At 50.9% G+C, this 17,556-nt stretch overlaps 1 protein-coding gene across 1 annotated transcript in view; it reads left to right on the top strand.

Moving 5' to 3' along the window:
* CLEC16A (C-type lectin domain containing 16A) overlaps window positions 1-17,556 on the top strand; it is a 204,378-nt gene that overhangs the window by 56,242 nt on the left and 130,580 nt on the right. The window contains exons 12-13 of the mRNA XM_040459036.1: window positions 9,170-9,299; window positions 13,118-13,218. Coding sequence (XP_040314970.1) covers window positions 9,170-9,299; window positions 13,118-13,218 — 231 coding nt within the window. The remainder of the gene's footprint in view (window positions 1-9,169; window positions 9,300-13,117; window positions 13,219-17,556) is intronic.

Below are 17,556 nucleotides of genomic sequence, written 5' to 3'. Positions count from 1 at the left end.
TGTTTTGTTTTGTTTTGTTTTGTTTTGTTTTGTTTTGTTTTGTTTTGTTTTGTTGTTTTTGAAGCCTCCGTTGAAATGAAATGGAGCCCTGGCCTCATTTCTGGCTCCTCTTGGAAAGCCGGAGCCAACCCCAGGGCTGGCAGAGTTGGGATGAGCCACGGATTAGCCATTGGGAGGTTGCGGTCTGAACCCCCCGACCCTTGATGGACTGCTCCTGAGCAGCTCTGTGACCCTGGGCAAATCATCACTTCTCCACCAGTGGCAGGACATCAGGATGCCCGGCTCTCGGGTTGTCAGAAACACGAGCATCGGTGTCTGAGCCCTTCAGCATGTGTCACACGGGCACTGAAAAGAAAGCCTGGCCAAGGTGGAGAGCGGAGCGAGGAGCTGGGCCGGGGGGCACTTTGTGCTTGGGTACCCCCACCCCCGGCTGCAGGTTTCTGTGCAGCCAGCCCGGTTCTTTGTTGATTTGTATAACGAATCAGCGGGGTGAGTGAGCATGTGTGTGTGGTGGGGGGGCCGTGGGAAGGGAGGGAGGAGAGGACTAGGCGGCTAGCCCCACGATTGTAGAGGTGTGGGAGTGCCAAGTTTCCAGATGGGCCTAACTACTGTAAGGAACTTCCCAGGGGGGGAAGAGAAACCCTCTGAATTCACCCTCATGCTGCTCAGTAAGACAAAGGAAGAGGCACCCTAAATACTCAGCCCTTGGACACCCTGTTGTTGTGGCCAGGTGCCGTTTGCCTCTCGAAAATCTGCTCCAAGGCCAGCCAATGGCACGCGGTCCTTCCCCTATTTCCTAGGTAACCGGCAAGGGCATCTTCCTCCTCCTTCCCCGAATGGTCTTGTTAGGGCCATCTTCTCCCCTTCCCCCTTTCTATGGTCTGTCCTCGTTTTGATTCCTGGAATGTAGAACACAGAGGGCAACTCAGAGGATCCTTGAATTTGTGAAGTCAAAGACTGTTGGGAGGTCATGCCTGCCATTTCCCTGAAAAGCACTTCATTTACCAAATATTAATCAGATTAGAATGTACATCATGCCGGGCAAGTTGATGGATTATTGCTGTTATTTAAGAAAATCAGAATGTCAGAGCATTGGGGAAGCCCACGGATCTGGCCAGAGTTGTCATCTGGAGGGGGAGAGGTTGACGTCCTTGGTTGTGGAGAGTCCTCCGGCCTCTCCTCTGCACGTACACTGCCGTACGACCAAAACTGCCATCCGCCTCCAGAATTCTTTCCCTCCTCCTGAACTGAAGCTCTGTCCCCTTTAAGCATTACCTCCACATCCTCCCTCCCTGCAGCAGCTATCATGTTCCTCTTCCTGTCTCTGTGAATCTGACTACTCCAGGTAGTTCACGTCAGTGGGCTCACAGCGGCGTTTGTCCTTTTGCGACCGCCTTATTTCACTTAGCGTCACGTCCTCAGGGTTCATCCGTGTTGTCACATGTATCGGGATTTCCTTTTTCAGGCCGAGCAATATTCCGTTTTTTTTGGGCACACTGCATTTTGCTTATCCACTTGCTTCCCCACTTTTGGCCACCGTGAATAGTGCAGTGTCCACGAGTGTGCAAATCCTCTTCTGCTTTGGGGGCTTTTGGGGAAGTGACAGAGGCCGAGGAGGGCTGGGGCAAAGGAGCTGGAGATTCGGGTTCCCACGCCCAGCTGCTCAGCCTCACAGGGACATTCCTCGACTCCCAGAGGCTCCAGACTCCAGTTGTGTAAAGGGGTCGCACCGCCCCCCAGGCTGGGACGCTGGAGCCTTCTAGATTATGGGCCATGGTGCCCGATGCCGGAACTGTAGCCACACGGGTGCTCCTTGCCAGCTCGTGGCCGGTGGGCAGTGCGGGGAGAGGAGCTCACAGCCGTGGGGGCAGAGGCCCACCTCCTCAATCCCTCTGTATATCAGTTTGCCCTTCTGTAAAATGCAGAGATCGGCCAGATCAGCCTTGCCCCAGCTGCGGGGTTTGGGGATGGTTCTGGGTGAGTTGGAGCAGTGAGAAGATTCTCGTTGAGATCAGCTCCAGGGGAGCCTGGCGTTAGTGTCCTTCACACCTCCCTTTTCCAGCACACACAGCAGGCCTTGCTCCTTTCGTGTGTGTGTCTTCACACCTGCTTTCTGCTGACACTGGCTTGATGCTTATAGTAGTAATGAAAACGTGTTTTCGTTTGAAAATATTTTCAAACTAGAAAAGTTTGGAAAAAGAAATAGTATAAAGATCACCTGTTTACCTTTTGTCCAGTTTCATCTTTTAACACATTCTAGCTCATTTGCTTTCCTATTGGTTTTCCCTCTCCCTGCCCCTCCGCCCCGCACTTTTTTTCTGGATAAGTTGCACCCATCATGTCCCTTCCCTCCTGTCGGTGTCAGCACGCGTTTGCCAAGGATAGCGCGTTCGCTTTGGTGAGCGCCGTGCAGCTGTCCGCCTCAGTGGAGTTTTCTGCTGTCTGCGGTTCAGCTTGTCCGTTGCCCTAACATCCTCCAGAGCATCTTTCCCCCACCAGTAGAACATCTAGTCTAGGGTCAGGTAGTGCCTTTAATTGTCGTGCCTCCCTGGCCTTCATCAGGCTGGAGCGTTTTCCCACAGCCTTCTCTTTTACGACATTGACCTCTCTGAAGAACGCAGGACCTCTCCCTCCTTTGCCTTACTAAAACGTTCCTCATTCTGTCTTTGATGTTTCCTTTGTGATAAGATGAAGGTTATGCATTCCGGGCATACGTGGTGGAATGTCCTTCCCCGTGTGTCCCATCTCGAGGCACATGATGTCCTTTTGACCCTCCCGGGTGACGTGAATATCGGTCACCTGGCTAAGGTATCTCCCGGTCTCTCCAGCGTATAATTGCTTTCCCTCTTCTTGACGACTGATTAGCAACCCGTGGGGAGCTACTTAGAGATAATGCAGATGAATCCTGTGCCTCATTAAAGTGCCCCCCTGGGATTTGTTCCTCAATGATACTTGCCTGAGCCACTCTTTACCCGCATGGTGACAAAATGTTGATTTTCCAACGTCAGCACTCTCTCCACGTTTCAAGATCAGCCCTCAGCATTCTGCTGTAAGGGAGAGCCCTCCCTTCTCCCCGTTTCTTTATTTATCTCTTCTTGGCACAGGCCATGGATTCCAGTTTTTAGTGGTTTGTGTTTCGTTACTGATTTAATTAATTTGATGCTCAAATTGTCCCAGATTTGGCCGTTGGGAACCCTTCTGACCTGGCTGCTGTGTCCTTGTGATACAGTCCCCTCGTTTCTTTTGAGCAGCCTTTATGCCTTCTGGCGTGACAATTTAACCAGGTTCATCTTGTACCTACGCTGCCCATCCCCAGGATGAACCCTTTCTCTGCAAAGCCCTGGTTCCTCTCCATGGGCAGTGGTGTTAGAGACCAAAATCTGGGTCCCAGATGTGATGATGGCTCCCATGGTGCTTTGCTTTTTGGCTCTTTCAGTGGACAGAGCTAGAAAATAGACGCGTGTATAAACACAAAATACACATTTCCTCACGCATGCATATGCATGCGTACAAACGCGTATGCATGTGTGTATTTTAGAAATCGTGGATTCATACCAACACCTCTGATATTCATACCGATGCAGATCAGTACCCAGAAGGCTCTTTCTTGCCTTCTCCCGTTCCAGATCTGTGTGTCACTTCTTCAGCTGGAGCCTTGCCTCCCAACAGCATCAACACGTTTGTTTGCTCAGTCCTAGAATACATCTAAAAAAGTTTCCGTTTGTTTATTGTGTAATAAACAAGAGTTCAGGATGGTTTGCAACTCCCCCTCCCTCCTCAAATGCTTCACCCATCTCCCAACTGAGGGCATAGAGTCATGTATCCTGTTTATAGCTATTCACATTAACCTGCCTCTCCTTTTTTCTTTCCCCTCCGTCAGGGTAGATATGGTATGTATTTGAAAAAAATTGGGGGTCCTATTTTTTTTTTTTAATCTTCTCAGTTTAGGGTTCTTCCTTCCCATTTTTTTACTGATTCAATTTTTATTGAAAAAATATATGGACCGTGAACAAAAGTGTGCAAAAAGGTTTGTTCAGGAAGGGGGCCTTCCATATTCTTTCCACCCATTCCCCTACCTCTGGTAGGTAACCACCTTGGATTATTTTCTGGGATATCCTTCCCATATTTCATTTTGTAAGAAGAAGCCAATTTATATATGTTTTCTTGCTCTTCCTTCTCTCTTACACGCAGGGTAGCATGCTGTACATGCTTGCTCTTCTCTCCTGTATCAGTACAGTGGTTTTCCTCATTCTGGTTTGCAGCTGCCCTGTGTGTGTGTGTGTGTGTGTGTGTGTGTGTGTGTGGACAAGTTTATTCAACCGATCTTTATGCTTGGACATTTAGGTAGTTTCCAGTATTTTGCAACTACAGATAATACTTCAGTGAACCCTCTTGTGCGTGTGCGTTTTCATATTGTTAGGGGTGTATCTTCCAGACAAATCCCTGCAAGCGGGGTTGCTCAATCGAAGAGTATTGATAGTGACTGAAAGTTTCCTTTTAAAATGCATTGAAGTCAAAAGAAGAAAAATGAGGTCAAATACAATGATTAGGTAGGTGACAAATGGGACGGGCAACACATACATGTGGCACACATCGTAGAGGCAGGCAAATGACCGAAGTTGGAGCAGAGCTGAGCTGGGTTATGGTCACGGTCCCTTTATATTCCGGAACAGAAACCTGGATGGGATGGGGGCTCCTGCTATATTATAGAAGGGTCAGGTGGAGCTCCCCGAGAACTCGTCATCAGAGCCTGAGTCCTGGCCTCAGTGAGCGTCAGTGGAAATCCGTGCACGCATGCCCCCTGATCCGCTCTCCTTGGTGGCAACAGCATGGTGCGTGTGCCCTGGGAGGGGAGCGAGGCTGTGCCCAGGCAGGCCTGTGTCTGCAGAGAGACGTGGGCCCCGGAGGGTTGATAGAACTATGCCTGATGATCTGTTCTGGCATAAAAGAGAGGTTCACTTTGACACTGAATCACCAGGAAAGGAAAGGTCAAACCTTCTTTCTCATCCTCTTTTAAAGATGGCTGTAGAATCCATTAAAAAAAATTTTTTTATGTTTATTTCCTCTTGAGAGAGAGAGAGCTACAGAGCATGAGTGGGGGAGGGACAGCGAGGGGGAGACAAAGAATCTGAAGCAGGCTCCAGGCTCTGAGCTGTCAGCATGGGGCTCGAACCCGTGAACCAAGAGATCGTGACCTGAGCCGAAGTCAGACGCTTAACCGACTGAGCCACCCAGGCGCCCCACGTAGATTCCATTTTAGAATGGTGAGAATGTGGAGAGACCGTCTCCCCAAAAACCCATTACCCACCCCTCTTTCGCCCACTTGGCATTTTGCATGCAGTTGCAGGGAGTTGACAGACCCTGGGTAAGAATCACAGCTTTTGGGGGTTGTCTGGATAAGATGGTTAAAAAGCAGCAGTGGAGGAGCGGGGACCTGTGTTGGCGTTGGAAGGACTGTGGTACATTCGTCAAGAGGGTTAACCTCAGCCGAGCGGCTCGTTCCGCAGCCGTGCTGGCTGCAGGAGGGTCAGGAGGCTGGGGACAGCTGTGGGAGCCAGGGTGACAGAACCAGAGTTCGGAACCATCGTTGCGCGTGGAGCGGAGAGGCCCTCGTGGGCCGGTCCCGCGCGAGGACGCGACCTGGGAGCCGAGAGGGCAGCAGTCCTGGCCTTCTGCCGCTGCCTTTCTAGCTGTGTTAATTGTCACTGTGCTTCTGGGTTCCGTTTCCTCATGTTCAGTACCTGGGACCAAACCAGTGGTTTTCAGCAGTTCTGTGTGAAGCTCCACAGAGTTCCAGAAGGGAGCTTCAGGGGCGGGAGGGAACCCATAGTCAGAGACGTCTGGGAGCCCACCCACCCTTTACCTGGAGCGGCTCTGGTCCCATCTGCTCATCGTGGTGCTGTGCCATGGGGAATTGTCATTCAAAATTATTGTGCAACTCCTTAACTAAATTTGGTGAGCACGAGACAGGCTTATCTTTCGTTGCTCCTCTGCTCCAGAGTTCCCGGCGTCCAGGGAGATGAAACAACCCAGAAGGAATTACCACGTCAGAGCAGCGTATTCTCTAGAGTGAGGGGCTAGGGCTCGGCCCCGTAACCTCGGGGAGTCCTCGGAGCTGAGTTCCGCCCCGTCAGCTGGGCTGGGAGGCACAGGAGCTTGCAGCGGTACAGGAGGCGTGTCATGGGTCCCAGGGTCGAAGCCAGAGGCTGGCACCACAGCCAGCCTGCTAGTGTTCAGATGTTTTCACTGGCATGCTCTATCAGGAACACAGAACAGTCAAGTAGATCTGCGATTTCAGCACGCGTGTTCCAAACACAGATCCGTTTGTTGTAAGTTGCACGTATTTGTATTGCCGTGTTAACGTTATAAACAACATAAATGGGACAGGTTTTTTAAAGGTGAGAATAATTAAAAATATGAGGTGTCTGCCCCACAGCAGGGAGGTGGGGCTCATTGGGAGGCCACTGAAAGAGGTTGGTGGGGGGGGAAGGCGCAGACGCAGGAGGGCGCGGTGGTTCTCAGCCCCCAGTCTGTGCCGCCGCCTGCTCTTGGCGGCGGCCCTGGCTGCTCGGACTCCTGCTGACTCGATAGCTCCCTGTGAATCGACTCCCTTTCTTCCCCTTATATTTCGCCCCCTCTTAAGTGGTGATAGCCGCGGTGAAAGAACAGGTTCTCTGTGTGGTTAGAATTTTCTTCCCGTGCACGTGAAAATAAACACAGAACTACACAAACAAACTGTCTGGACACCACTTGAAAATCGTGGGTTGGCCCCCGTGTCTGTGGTGGGGGCGGCCCCGTGGGAGGTTCCGGTCTGCAGTGTCTGACTCCGGGCCACACTGAGAAGGAGGGGCTAGCGGTCGGGGCCCATGTGGACCGGTGGGGGATGCCCTCGTCCACGCCCGAGGACCATGGCAGGTGCAGCCGTGCCCGAGGGGGTCCCAGAGGGTGGTGGGCATGGGATGTCTCCCATGAGAACACGGTGCAGGCTCAGGGCAGACTGGGTGCGGCTCTGGGTCACCCGCTCCACGTTGTGGCGGCCGTGTGTGCATAGCTGCCGGCCCTGTGTGCAGCCAGAGCCTCGTCCCCCTGTCCGTCCCATCACTGAGCGCTTGCCCTGTGGTCGCAGGCCCTGGGCCCGACCCCAGAAGTCCAGTGGAGAGCAAGACAGACAAGGCAGCTGTTCTTACGAAGCCCCCATTCGAGTGGGGGAAAGCAGACGGCAAGCAAGCAAACGGATACACAGAACATAGAAAATCCCGGCAGTTACAAATGCCAAGAAGTAAAATTGAGACGGGGCAGAGGGGACACATTCATGCAGAAGAATTCTACGTAATCGATGGATGCTACTGCCTGCTCCAGGAGCTGGAACATGGTAACTCCCCCTCCTCAGCTGTGGGCTGCGCTTAATGACTCACTCGCACTGAGTGTTGCGTGGAAGGAGGAGGGCAGGTAACTCTCCGGGGGGGGGAAGTGTGACCGGCGTCAGCTCCGTCAGGTGGTGTAGACGTCACATAGGCGGACACGGTCTTGTGTTGGGAGCCCGTACCCTCACTGCAGCGGGGTGAGAAGGGCACGTCTCCTGCGTGGGCTTCCTCCCGGAACCTGCAAGCCTAGTCTAGTGATGAGAAAACACCAGACTCAGGTCGGGGGACGTTCCGCAAAATACCTGACCAGTTCTGTCTCCTCAAAGCTGTAAGGTCACCAGAGGCAAGGAAGTCAGACACTTGGTCACAGCCAGGAGGAGCCCAGGGGGACGTGGTGACTGGATACAACCTGGTACCCTAGATGGGATCCTGGAACAGAAAGTGGACAGGAGGGAAGAACTAAGGAAGTATGAATGAAATACAGATTTTAGATAATAATAAAGAGGTAAAGGAAAAACAGGTGTAGAGGGTGTCGGAGAAGACCTCTCTGAGGTTGGTGGCATTGGAGCTGGGCCTCGAAGGATGTGATCGGGTCAGGCCAGGGTTGGGAAGACCGGGGGTGAAAGCGTCCCGGGCAGAGGAAGCAGCCGTGTAACGATCCTGGGCAGAAACAAGCTTGGGCCCCTCAAGAGTGTGGAAGAAGCTGTCAGCACAGCTGGAGAGGCGTGAGGCAGAGGAGGCCAGGCAGTGAGGTCAGAGGTGGACAGGGGCCAGGCCGTGCGAGGCCTCGACGCCGTGGAAGGCATTTGGATTTCATCCCGAGTGTGATGGGAAGGTGGTGGAGAGTTCTGAACAGAAGGGCGACATGAGCTAATTTCCACTTGAAATAACTTGAGTCTGTGTGGAGAACAAACTGGGGGTGAAGGGAGGCGGCGGCCAGGTGGGAGGTCCTTGTGCCGGTCCAGGGAAAGACCACGGCTGGCAAGGGCCGCCAGAGTCCTGGGCGCGCTCCCGCCCCTCAAGAAACAAGTGCAGGTTCACACGTCAGTGTCCTTTCCCTCCTCCGTCTCCTGAAGATGGGGGTTGACCTGAACTCTGGGTTCCAAGAACCAGCTGTTTGAAGGTCCACACCTCATGTCAAAGACCCCCGTGACACGGACACCTTACAGCCCACAGCTAACCATCTCTAATTCAAGATGTTTTCCTCTCCTGGTTCATATCTCTTTCGGAAAATAAACAATGGACGCCGTGCTTCAGTCGGTTGCTTCAAGTTGCCCTTATTTAATTGGGAAAAATACAGTGAGGTTTCTAACCTCTCCCTGCCTTCTGGAAGTTGTTGGGGGGAGAAGGAAAACAAAAGCTTCAGGCGCGTCAGAGCCTTTTGTACAGTGTAAACGGTTTCAGAATATTCTCAGTGAATCGGGTTATGATTTAGTAACCACATATCATTTTTCTTGTGCTGCTTCCCCTCCTTTGTGAAGGAAGTGTGGTATCAGTGGAGTAGAATAAGTATCTTAAAAAACACCTTGACGTTGAATAAGCTACTGCAATCTGTGCTTTTTTTTGGGGGGGGGTCAAAGTCAGGGTCACGCTTCTTGGCATTGCCGGGATGAGACCGGAGAGGGGTTCTGGCCTCTGTCTTATTTGTCCCCGGCCTGTTGCCCATGTTCCCGTCACTGCCGGCGAGCCCTTGCTGGACGTGTTAGGAGCCGTCCCCTCGGGCTTTGTCTGTGGCCCGGCTGTGTCTGTAAATCTAGGTCCGTGAAGCTGTCTGGGCTCATCCCGGTCTCTGTGTTTGCTCCTAGAGATAGAGATGGTGATCATGGAGCGCAGCAAGCTCCCGGAGCTGGCGGCCAGCATGTCCGTGCAGGAACAGAACACCACGGACGAGGAGAAGAGCGCCGCCACGGGCTTGGAGAGCGTGCAGTGGAGCAGGTGCTGCCCATCGTCCCCCACTCGGGCTGGTGCTGCGGGTGGGGCGCCTGCCAGTCGGGGTGGGGGGTGCTGCTCCGTCGCTGGGGCGAGGATGTAGGCTGAGCGATGAGGGGGGCTGCCTCGGCCGGGGTGCCCCCCAGAGGTAACCGGGGGCCTCTTCCTGCCACCCGCGTGGCGCCTTCTCCTCCGCAAAGTCATCCTGCTTCCTTCCTGCTCCTCCAGCCCCCCGGCCACCACAGGCACAGCCCCTCTCGAGAGGCCACAGGAACGAAGCTGCCACTCAACCCTGTAGCGCTCACCCCTTGGAAAGGGGAAGACTGAGACATGGCGCCCCCCCCCCCCCAAGTGCTTTGGGGCTGTGCCCTGTCCTAAAGGGTGTGGACCACCCGTGGCCGTGCCCTGCCGCTCCCAGGAGGGAGCCCCTTGGGAGCCGTGTTTGGATCTCCCTGGCTCACTCGTTCACTGCCGTGCTACCCCGCCGCCTGTGGGGCGTGCCCTTGTGGCTCAGCCAGCGTGATTTAATGCTGCTGTCCACCTTCGACTTTTCCCCTGATTTTTCATTTCACTGATGGCCCGCGGCAGCGAAATCCTCTTAAACCGTGGAGATGCCACATTTCCCGGAAACTTGCTGCAGCACCGCCCCTTCCAGAATGAGACAGGGTGTAAGCTTGCTCTCAAAGTGTGCGGTGAACTGTTGCGAGGGCTTCTTCGTTTCAGAGTTACTTCCTTAACAGGTGGCCCCCCAGGCTGACCCCCGCGCTGACCTGATCCTCCTTCAGGGTTCATAAACGCACGGCACGTCAGCCTACAGAGCACTCCCTTCCTGGCCTCTCGGGCCGGAGTGGCTGAAACACACACACCATCCTCTTTATTCGTCCAGCTTGAAGCAGAGAGTTGAAGCACACTAATTTTTTCCTCCACATCCCTTGGCTTGGCAAATGTTTCAGTTATCTAACAGACAGGATTAATTTCTGTCAGATGCACAAGGGGGCCATTTTTACTTTGGTTTCAACAAAAAACCCTGGAGTGTGGTGCAGGCTATCAGTTGTTGGAACTCACAGAGACCTTTTTGATTTTGCTTGGCAGCAAAAAACATAACTCCTGGAGCTCTGAAAATGAAGGGAATCATTCTCAACACAGAAAGGGACGGGAAAACAACCTTTAGTTGCTTGGCACAGCATTAGTTAGGATAGGAATGATTGGAAAAACCACAAATGACTAGTAGCGGGGGGGTGGTGCATAAGCAAACAGGGGAGCGTCGGCTTGATAGAATATCAGCTGCTGCTTTTAAGTGAATACTGTCAGGATATGTTGGGTTCCTTAGGATCTAATAAATGGAAACAGAGCACATATTTGACATAGTATGGTAATAGTATAGCTTCGCCAAACGAAAGAAAATAAGCATGTATTCTTTAAAAAAAAAGGGGGGGGACAGACCACATTGTTATGTTTTGAATGTTCGGTTGAGATTTCTTTCTTTTTTTGTTTTTTCCTGATTTTTAGTGAAGAGAGGGGTTTTCTTAGAGTCGATTGAGATTGTTTCGTAACTTTCTTTGACTTTAACTGACATCTTTTACCACGTGGCTTGTAATGCAAGCTGAGCCTGGTGCCTTGAGTTGGGCCCACGTGCAAGCTTGCGGCCGCGGGAACCCTTGGGTCAGGGCTGTGCTTTGCGCTGAGACCCAATCCAAGGGGAGACTGGAGCAGGTCGATAGTTGCCTTCTCCTTTGCAAAGGTATCGAGTTGTTGCTTGTCAGAAACACTGCCACGGACTTCTCCCCTCCCGGTTCCGGGCACTGAGCAGGGAGGAGGGCGCTCCGGGGGAGGGAGGGAGCGGACTGTTCTCCTTGACATGAATCGCATCTTGACATTGGCCCACTTGTCTGAAGAAACAGCGGAGTACAAAGCGGAACTGTTCTACTCCTCGTATATCGTGGGCCTATGTCTGCATTCGGGGTTAAATACAGGCCTGAGAAACTGAAAAATGTTTAAAAAAATTTTTTTGTTCTTTTCTTAAAAAAAAAAAGTTAAAAAAATTACAAAAGTAATACACATTCAGAAAACGTGAAAACATTTTGAAAAAGTGTATGAAGAAGGGGAAGAGGTCTCCGTGATGCCAGTCTCGAAGGCAGCTGTTACTAACATCCTGGTTATTTCCTGCCAGTCGTTTTTCATTGCCCGTTTAGTGGGAACTGTGCCCTCCGTGCCCCCAGTACTTACACTTTGCCGTTTATCATTTTGTCTTCTTTCTTTCCATCCAGTACCTAACACCAGGCATCTTTTTCACTGCGCTGTACTCTCAGCAAACACAATGCTAATGGCCACACGACACTTCATCTCCTAGAAGATGTTATGTCCCCCCGGCCCTCCCTCTGTTCCTGGGCATTTGGTTATGTGTATTGCTCCCAAACGAAAATATAATCCACATTCCGAGCGGCTGGTTTACAAGAAAACGTTTTTTATCCTGCTCTCAAGTTTGGAAGTGTTATTGCCAGGAACTTACAGAAACCCAAATCTGCACATGGCAAAACTATTCAGGCATCTGAAAGGTGCCGGATCTGGGCCGGGGAAGGTCTGGGGCCCTGGAGAAGCAGCCTGGACCTAATTGTCCCCTTCTAAAAAGGGTTCTTCCTTCAATTTCCGAGTGTCCGGTGTTCCTTTGAAATGTTGCCACAAGAACATTTTCACTCCTTTCTCTTTGGCCTCTTCCAGTTAAATATTTTATTTTGAATCACTGGTATGTTTATGGGATTCAGATTTTTTTTTTTTTTTTTTTAAGTCTAAAAGGTTAGGCAGTGAAGCGTCTCCCTGTGTGTCTCCCACACCTCTTCACTGCCCCCTACACAGTGGTGTGGACGGTGGCTGTGTGACCTTCTAGGAGCTACGTGTGCTCCGTCATTCACCAAGGTGCTCTGTTTTCTTGGCTTCGGCCTGGCATCCAGAGAGGCGGCCACCGTTGGTCACAGGCTCAGAGCCCCCTGTCTGTGCGGCCGTATCTGTGCGTGTTCTGTCATCCTTGTGGTGAACATCCTTGTTCTATCTCTCCAGACCAGGCCCTTCCCCTGGAAGGGCAGCATTTGGGGTGTGCGGTTTGTGGTATTTCCACTAAGCATCAGAGTTGAGACCTCACATCGCTTCTTGCCCGTCAGAGAAAGTCCGTCCAAGAAACTGCTGGGCCAGCACCTGCCAAAGCGAGCTCGTGGAGAAAGTGCCCTTGGAAAACACAAAACAGGGATCCTCTGTCCGCTGCTCCACGCGAGGACGCTTGGCACTGTGTTCAAGGCCCTTCGTGGTTTCACTTGAACCCTCACCGGAACCCCGTGAGGGTTTAATCCCTACTTTCCCGATGGGCAAACGGACAGGTTTTAGGTAGCTGACCCAAGGGTTTGCAGCTAGGAGAGGCTGAATCCGAATTGGAACCCAGGCAGTCTGTCTCCAGGGCCCACGTTCTGAAATTGTTCGGACTTGCTGGTGCTCTGTCTGCTGTTGTCTGTCTCCCTCGCCGCTCCCTGTTCTTCCTTCGCCCCTCACTCGTCTCAGCGATGATGTGGTCCGTCTGTTCGCCGGCATGGGAGTGCCCCAGGAGCAGGGCTTTGCGTCGTTTACCCCCATTGTCTCGAACAGCTGGGGCATGACTGTTGTGTGCTAAGGGGTCTGGTCCTCTGTCACTTTCCCCTGGAGATAGCTTCCCCCGGGCAGGGCCCGTCCCCCACGCCTGGTGTTGGCCGCGGCACTCAGAGGGCTCGCCGCGTGCTGGTGGGAGAGAAGTGGTCACCGTGTGCGCCAGGAGGCTCATGCGTGCCCCTCCTCTTTTCCAGACCCTTCCTCGATATGGTGTACCACGCCCTGGACAGCCCGGACGACGACTACCACGCACTGTTTGTGCTCTGCCTCCTCTATGCCATGTCTCATAACAAAGGTAAGCCTTCTCACCTCGCCCGCCTTCCTGGCATCCCCCTCCTCTGCCTCGTGGAACAAAAAAAAAAGAAAGCCGCTCTCCTTGAGGGATGCCCTTTCTGGTTTTGGCAGACTCCCCCGAAACTTCTCTTCAGCCTCGTCAGAATTTCTCAGGTGCTTTTGCACAGACCAAAGCCACAGGAATTGGTTACTCAGGCAATATGGCGGGTGGGAGGAAGGGTACAAGTGAGCGTCTAACCTGGTATGACTATCTTCACACTGTGGTTTTCTTTCGACCCCTCGCTTTTACAACCGGCTGAGCACCCGACCTCTTTTCCTAACATCAGAACTGAAATCAGTCAAATTGTGATCTTGGTTTTGCTATTTATAATAGCTGAAGTTCTTGCTCTGGGTTGAGGGCTAAAATAGACTCTGGGCAGATTGGGTGGAATTGTAGGTTTCCTTTCTGAAGAAAGGTGTGGTTCTCTGGCTTCCCCCATTGAGGTGGAGTGGTCAGGATCAGAGTCCTGTGGAACTGACAGATCTGGTTAGGATTCATTCATTCACTTCCTCCCTGGGGACGGCCTCTGGTGTACCCCCCACCTGGCTTGACACCGGTAGGTTCTGAAACCTCCACATCAGAATCTCTGCAAAGAAATCAAGAACATTCTTTCTGGCCTCTGCCAGGAGCTGGGCTTGGCGTAGAGGAGACTTTGTAGCAGGTGACGTTTTAGGAGGTTTTTCATAAGCTAATTGGGAGGTGTGGAGGTGGATGTGGGTTTTACTAAGACAGCCTATGCCTAGAAACGTTTAAGAAGCTCTCGACATAGTAAATATTTACTCTTAAATCTTTAACCCTGATAAATAAGTGGACTAGTGGCAAAAATATATACGATAAAAAAAAAAGCCTCCCCTCCCATCTCTGTCCTCCACCCTCTTCTTCAAGGCAGTTCGTGTTAGCATTTTCTTGCGTGTCTCTTTAGAGATCTCCATGCAGACCCAAGTACGAGCGTATAGGATTTTATTTCTATGACTGCCCCGCACTGAACCATAAACAAGGTGTCCCTAATTGTCCCTACCCTGTTTTTCTGACCTCGTCATGTATCCACGCATCATGTTCCTAGAGAACTGCCTTGTTCTTTTTGATCGTCATGTCTGTGCATCATTTATTCTGCCATCATCCCCTTATTGAACAGCACCGAAACTCCTTCCAGGCTTTTCCCACCGTGGAGAGGACCCACTGTGATGGCTCTTGTCATGTGTAAGTCATTGTGCACCCGGCAGGAGACCTCTAAGAGGCGCCCAGCAGGCTCGGAATCCTGCTGACATTTCCTCCCATCTTGCTCGCTCCCGTGGCTTCTGCGATCCCCTCCAGCCCCTGGCGTGGTGGGTGGCACGCAGGAGCCCTCAGTTTCTGGGCGGAAGCATAACTCCGTGGGACCGAGCGACTCCCGCCCGGGTGCCGCCCACCGCTCCCCGGCACCTGACTTCTATGCCCTCTGCAGTCCGAGCTCCTGCCCGCTGCATGCTGGAGACTCCTGTTCAGGTGTTTCGGTGGCACCTGGAACACCGTGTGCTGTTCCCTGAAGTGTACCCCGACCTCATCACGCTTCCTGCCGTTGCTGGTTCGGTTCAGATTGCCTACCAAGTTGAAACTACCACGACCCTTAGCTCCTTCCCTCCTTTGGTCTAGCATTTAGTCGTCAGCCTTTGCCAGTCCTCCCTCTTCAGCTGTCTGATCAGCAGAATTTAACCAAGTGTGGCTTGGTGCCTGGCTCGAAGCTAGATGCTGCAGGTGAGAGCCAGAGGCACGAGGGCAAGAGAGGTCTGGGCCCGTCATTCCAGCGGCCATTATCCCAGCCTCCGTCTAACGGGGTCTAACATACGGCCGTTTCGTAATCCGTCCTCCATGGCACTGCCAGGAGATCCTCTGTGACATGGTGTGGACCGCGTCCCTCCCGTTCAGAATCCCTTCGTGCCTTCATCTCTCCCTTAAACTCCTCCCTCCTCTTCCTGGCATTTTAAGTATCCAGACTGCACCCACCATTCCAACTTGATCTGGTTCCTCTGACTTCCCTTCACAGACCTTTGGCTCTAGGTGCAAATTTTTATCTAGTGGTAGAACTCTTTCACAGAGATAAACTTGGGGATACTGACACGGTACTCCCTGAAAGTTCTGGTTACAAGCGACAGGAACTACTTCTCATTAACTTAAAGCAGTAAAAGGGAGGGGCGCCTGGGTGGCGCAGTCGGTTAAGCGTCCGACTTCAGCCAGGTCACGATCTCGCGGTCCGTGAGTTCGAGCCCCGCGTCGGGCTCTGGGCTGATGGCTCGGAGCCTGGAGCCTGTTTCCGATTCTGTGTCTCCCTCTCTCTCTGCCCCTCCCCCGTTCATGCTCTGTCTCTCTCTGTCCCAAAAATAAAATAAAAAACGTTGAAAAAAAATTAAAAAAAAAAAAAAAAAAAAAAGCAGTAAAAGGGAAAGTCTATAGGAAGGCCCCTGAGCCAGCTCCCAGGATCCGAGCAGTTGCTGAAAGACAGAGGGAAGGGCAGGAACCAACCAGCTCTGGGGACTTCCTCAAGGCAGATTGTGATTTGGCCCCAGCAGATCCCAGGTTGGGAGTCTGTTTCCATTCAGGTTTCACATTCTTGGGCAAGAGATCTGACTGTTGCAGCTTTTGGTGGTGTGTCTAACTCTGGAACATTCAGTCATGGCTGGGGGTCAGGGTCATATAGCACAGACTTGGCCCCAGGGCCCTGGGACTGGGACTGTTCCCAGAGCGATGAGCTTCTCTGGAAGCCTGGCAGCCATCCCGGTCAGTGCCAACACGCCTACCTGCTCCTGGCTAGTCTTCTACTTTCTTACATTCGTTTGTGTTTCTTCCTGCCATTTTCTCGACCCCAGTGTCCCCACCTGTTGAGATTCTGCTTGCCTGTCAAGGGTCTAGCTGCAAGGAAGTTTTTTCTGATCCCTTCAGGTGATACTCACTTGGGATTTATTAGTCCCATCTAATGTGGCAGGCACATTTTATACATTACTGAATTTGACCTGCCTAAAATTTTGTTAAGGAGTTTTGCATTTATGTTCAAGAGTGATATTTGTTTATGGTCTTATAATTCTCTTGTTTTATTTGCTTTCAGAGTTATGTTTACCTTATGGAATAAATTCAGAACCATTTCCTACTCCTGGATTGTATACAGTTTGTATAGAACTGGTATGATTTCTTCCTTAACTGTTTGGTAGAATCCACCAGTGAATCCGTCTGGGCCTAGAGTTTTCTTTGAGGGAAGATTTTTAGCTACTCAGATTCTTCAGTAGATACAGGGCTAATGAAGCTTTATTTGTTCTTCTTGAGTGAACTTTGATAGCTTGTGTCTTTCGAGGAATTTGTCGTTACATCTAAATTGTCAAATTTATTGGTATACCCTTGTTCATTATGTTCCTTTATTATCCTTTCAATGTCTGTAGGATCTATAGTAATGTCCCCATTTTAATTCATGGTATTGGTAGTTTAGGTCTTGATTTTCTTTTTCCTGATCAGTTTGGCTAAAGATTTAACAATTTCATACTAATTTTATGGCTACTCAAAGAACTGTCTTTTGGTTTCATTGATTTTTCTGTACTCTTTTTCTGTTTTCTGTTTTATTAATTTCTGTTCATTATTTCTTACTGTTAGCTGCTTACTTCAGATTAATTTACTCCTCTTTTTGTAGTTTCTTAAGATGGACGCTGAGATCATTGATTTTTTTAAGCTAATCAGTTTTTTTCTTTTTCTGAAAGAATTTAACATATACTGAAATTAATCTTTTTTGTTTGTAGTTGTATGAATTGTAGCACAGGTGTGGGTTTGGTCAATACCACCATAATCAGGATTCATTACAATTCCATCAACCAAAACTTCCCTCATGCTATTATTCCTTGTCAGTCATACCCTTCCCATACCACTCCCAGATATTTAACTTTTTTTTTCTTTTGTGATGAGAGTTTAATACTATAAATTTCCCTCTAAGCACTACATTAGGTGTGTGCTTAGGCGCAATAAATTTTGATAGATGTGGTTTGATTTTATTCACTTAAAAATATTTTATAACCTCCCTTTTATTTATTCTTGTCTGTTGTGTCATCTGTGTAAATTCTAGTTATGTTTCTATTAGAGATTTTCCTCCTGGTTTGGTCTCTATTAGAGATTTTTCTGTCCTGGGTCATGGTCAAGTTACTTGGAATTGGTTTGATCCTTTGGAGGCTTTTAAGCTTTGCTGGTGCTGGTCCAGAACAGCCTTTTGTCTCAGGCTCACTTGGCCCCACTGCTGAGGGAGGCCCTTTCTGAAGAGTGTGCCCGGTGGGCCACAGTTGGGTGGTC

The sequence above is a fragment of the Herpailurus yagouaroundi genome, unplaced genomic scaffold, assembly GCF_014898765.1.
Source record: "Herpailurus yagouaroundi ecotype Mexico unplaced genomic scaffold, PumYag 222, whole genome shotgun sequence".
Lineage (NCBI taxonomy): Eukaryota > Metazoa > Chordata > Mammalia > Carnivora > Felidae > Herpailurus > Herpailurus yagouaroundi.
This window is presented reverse-complemented; position numbering and strand designations above follow the sequence as displayed.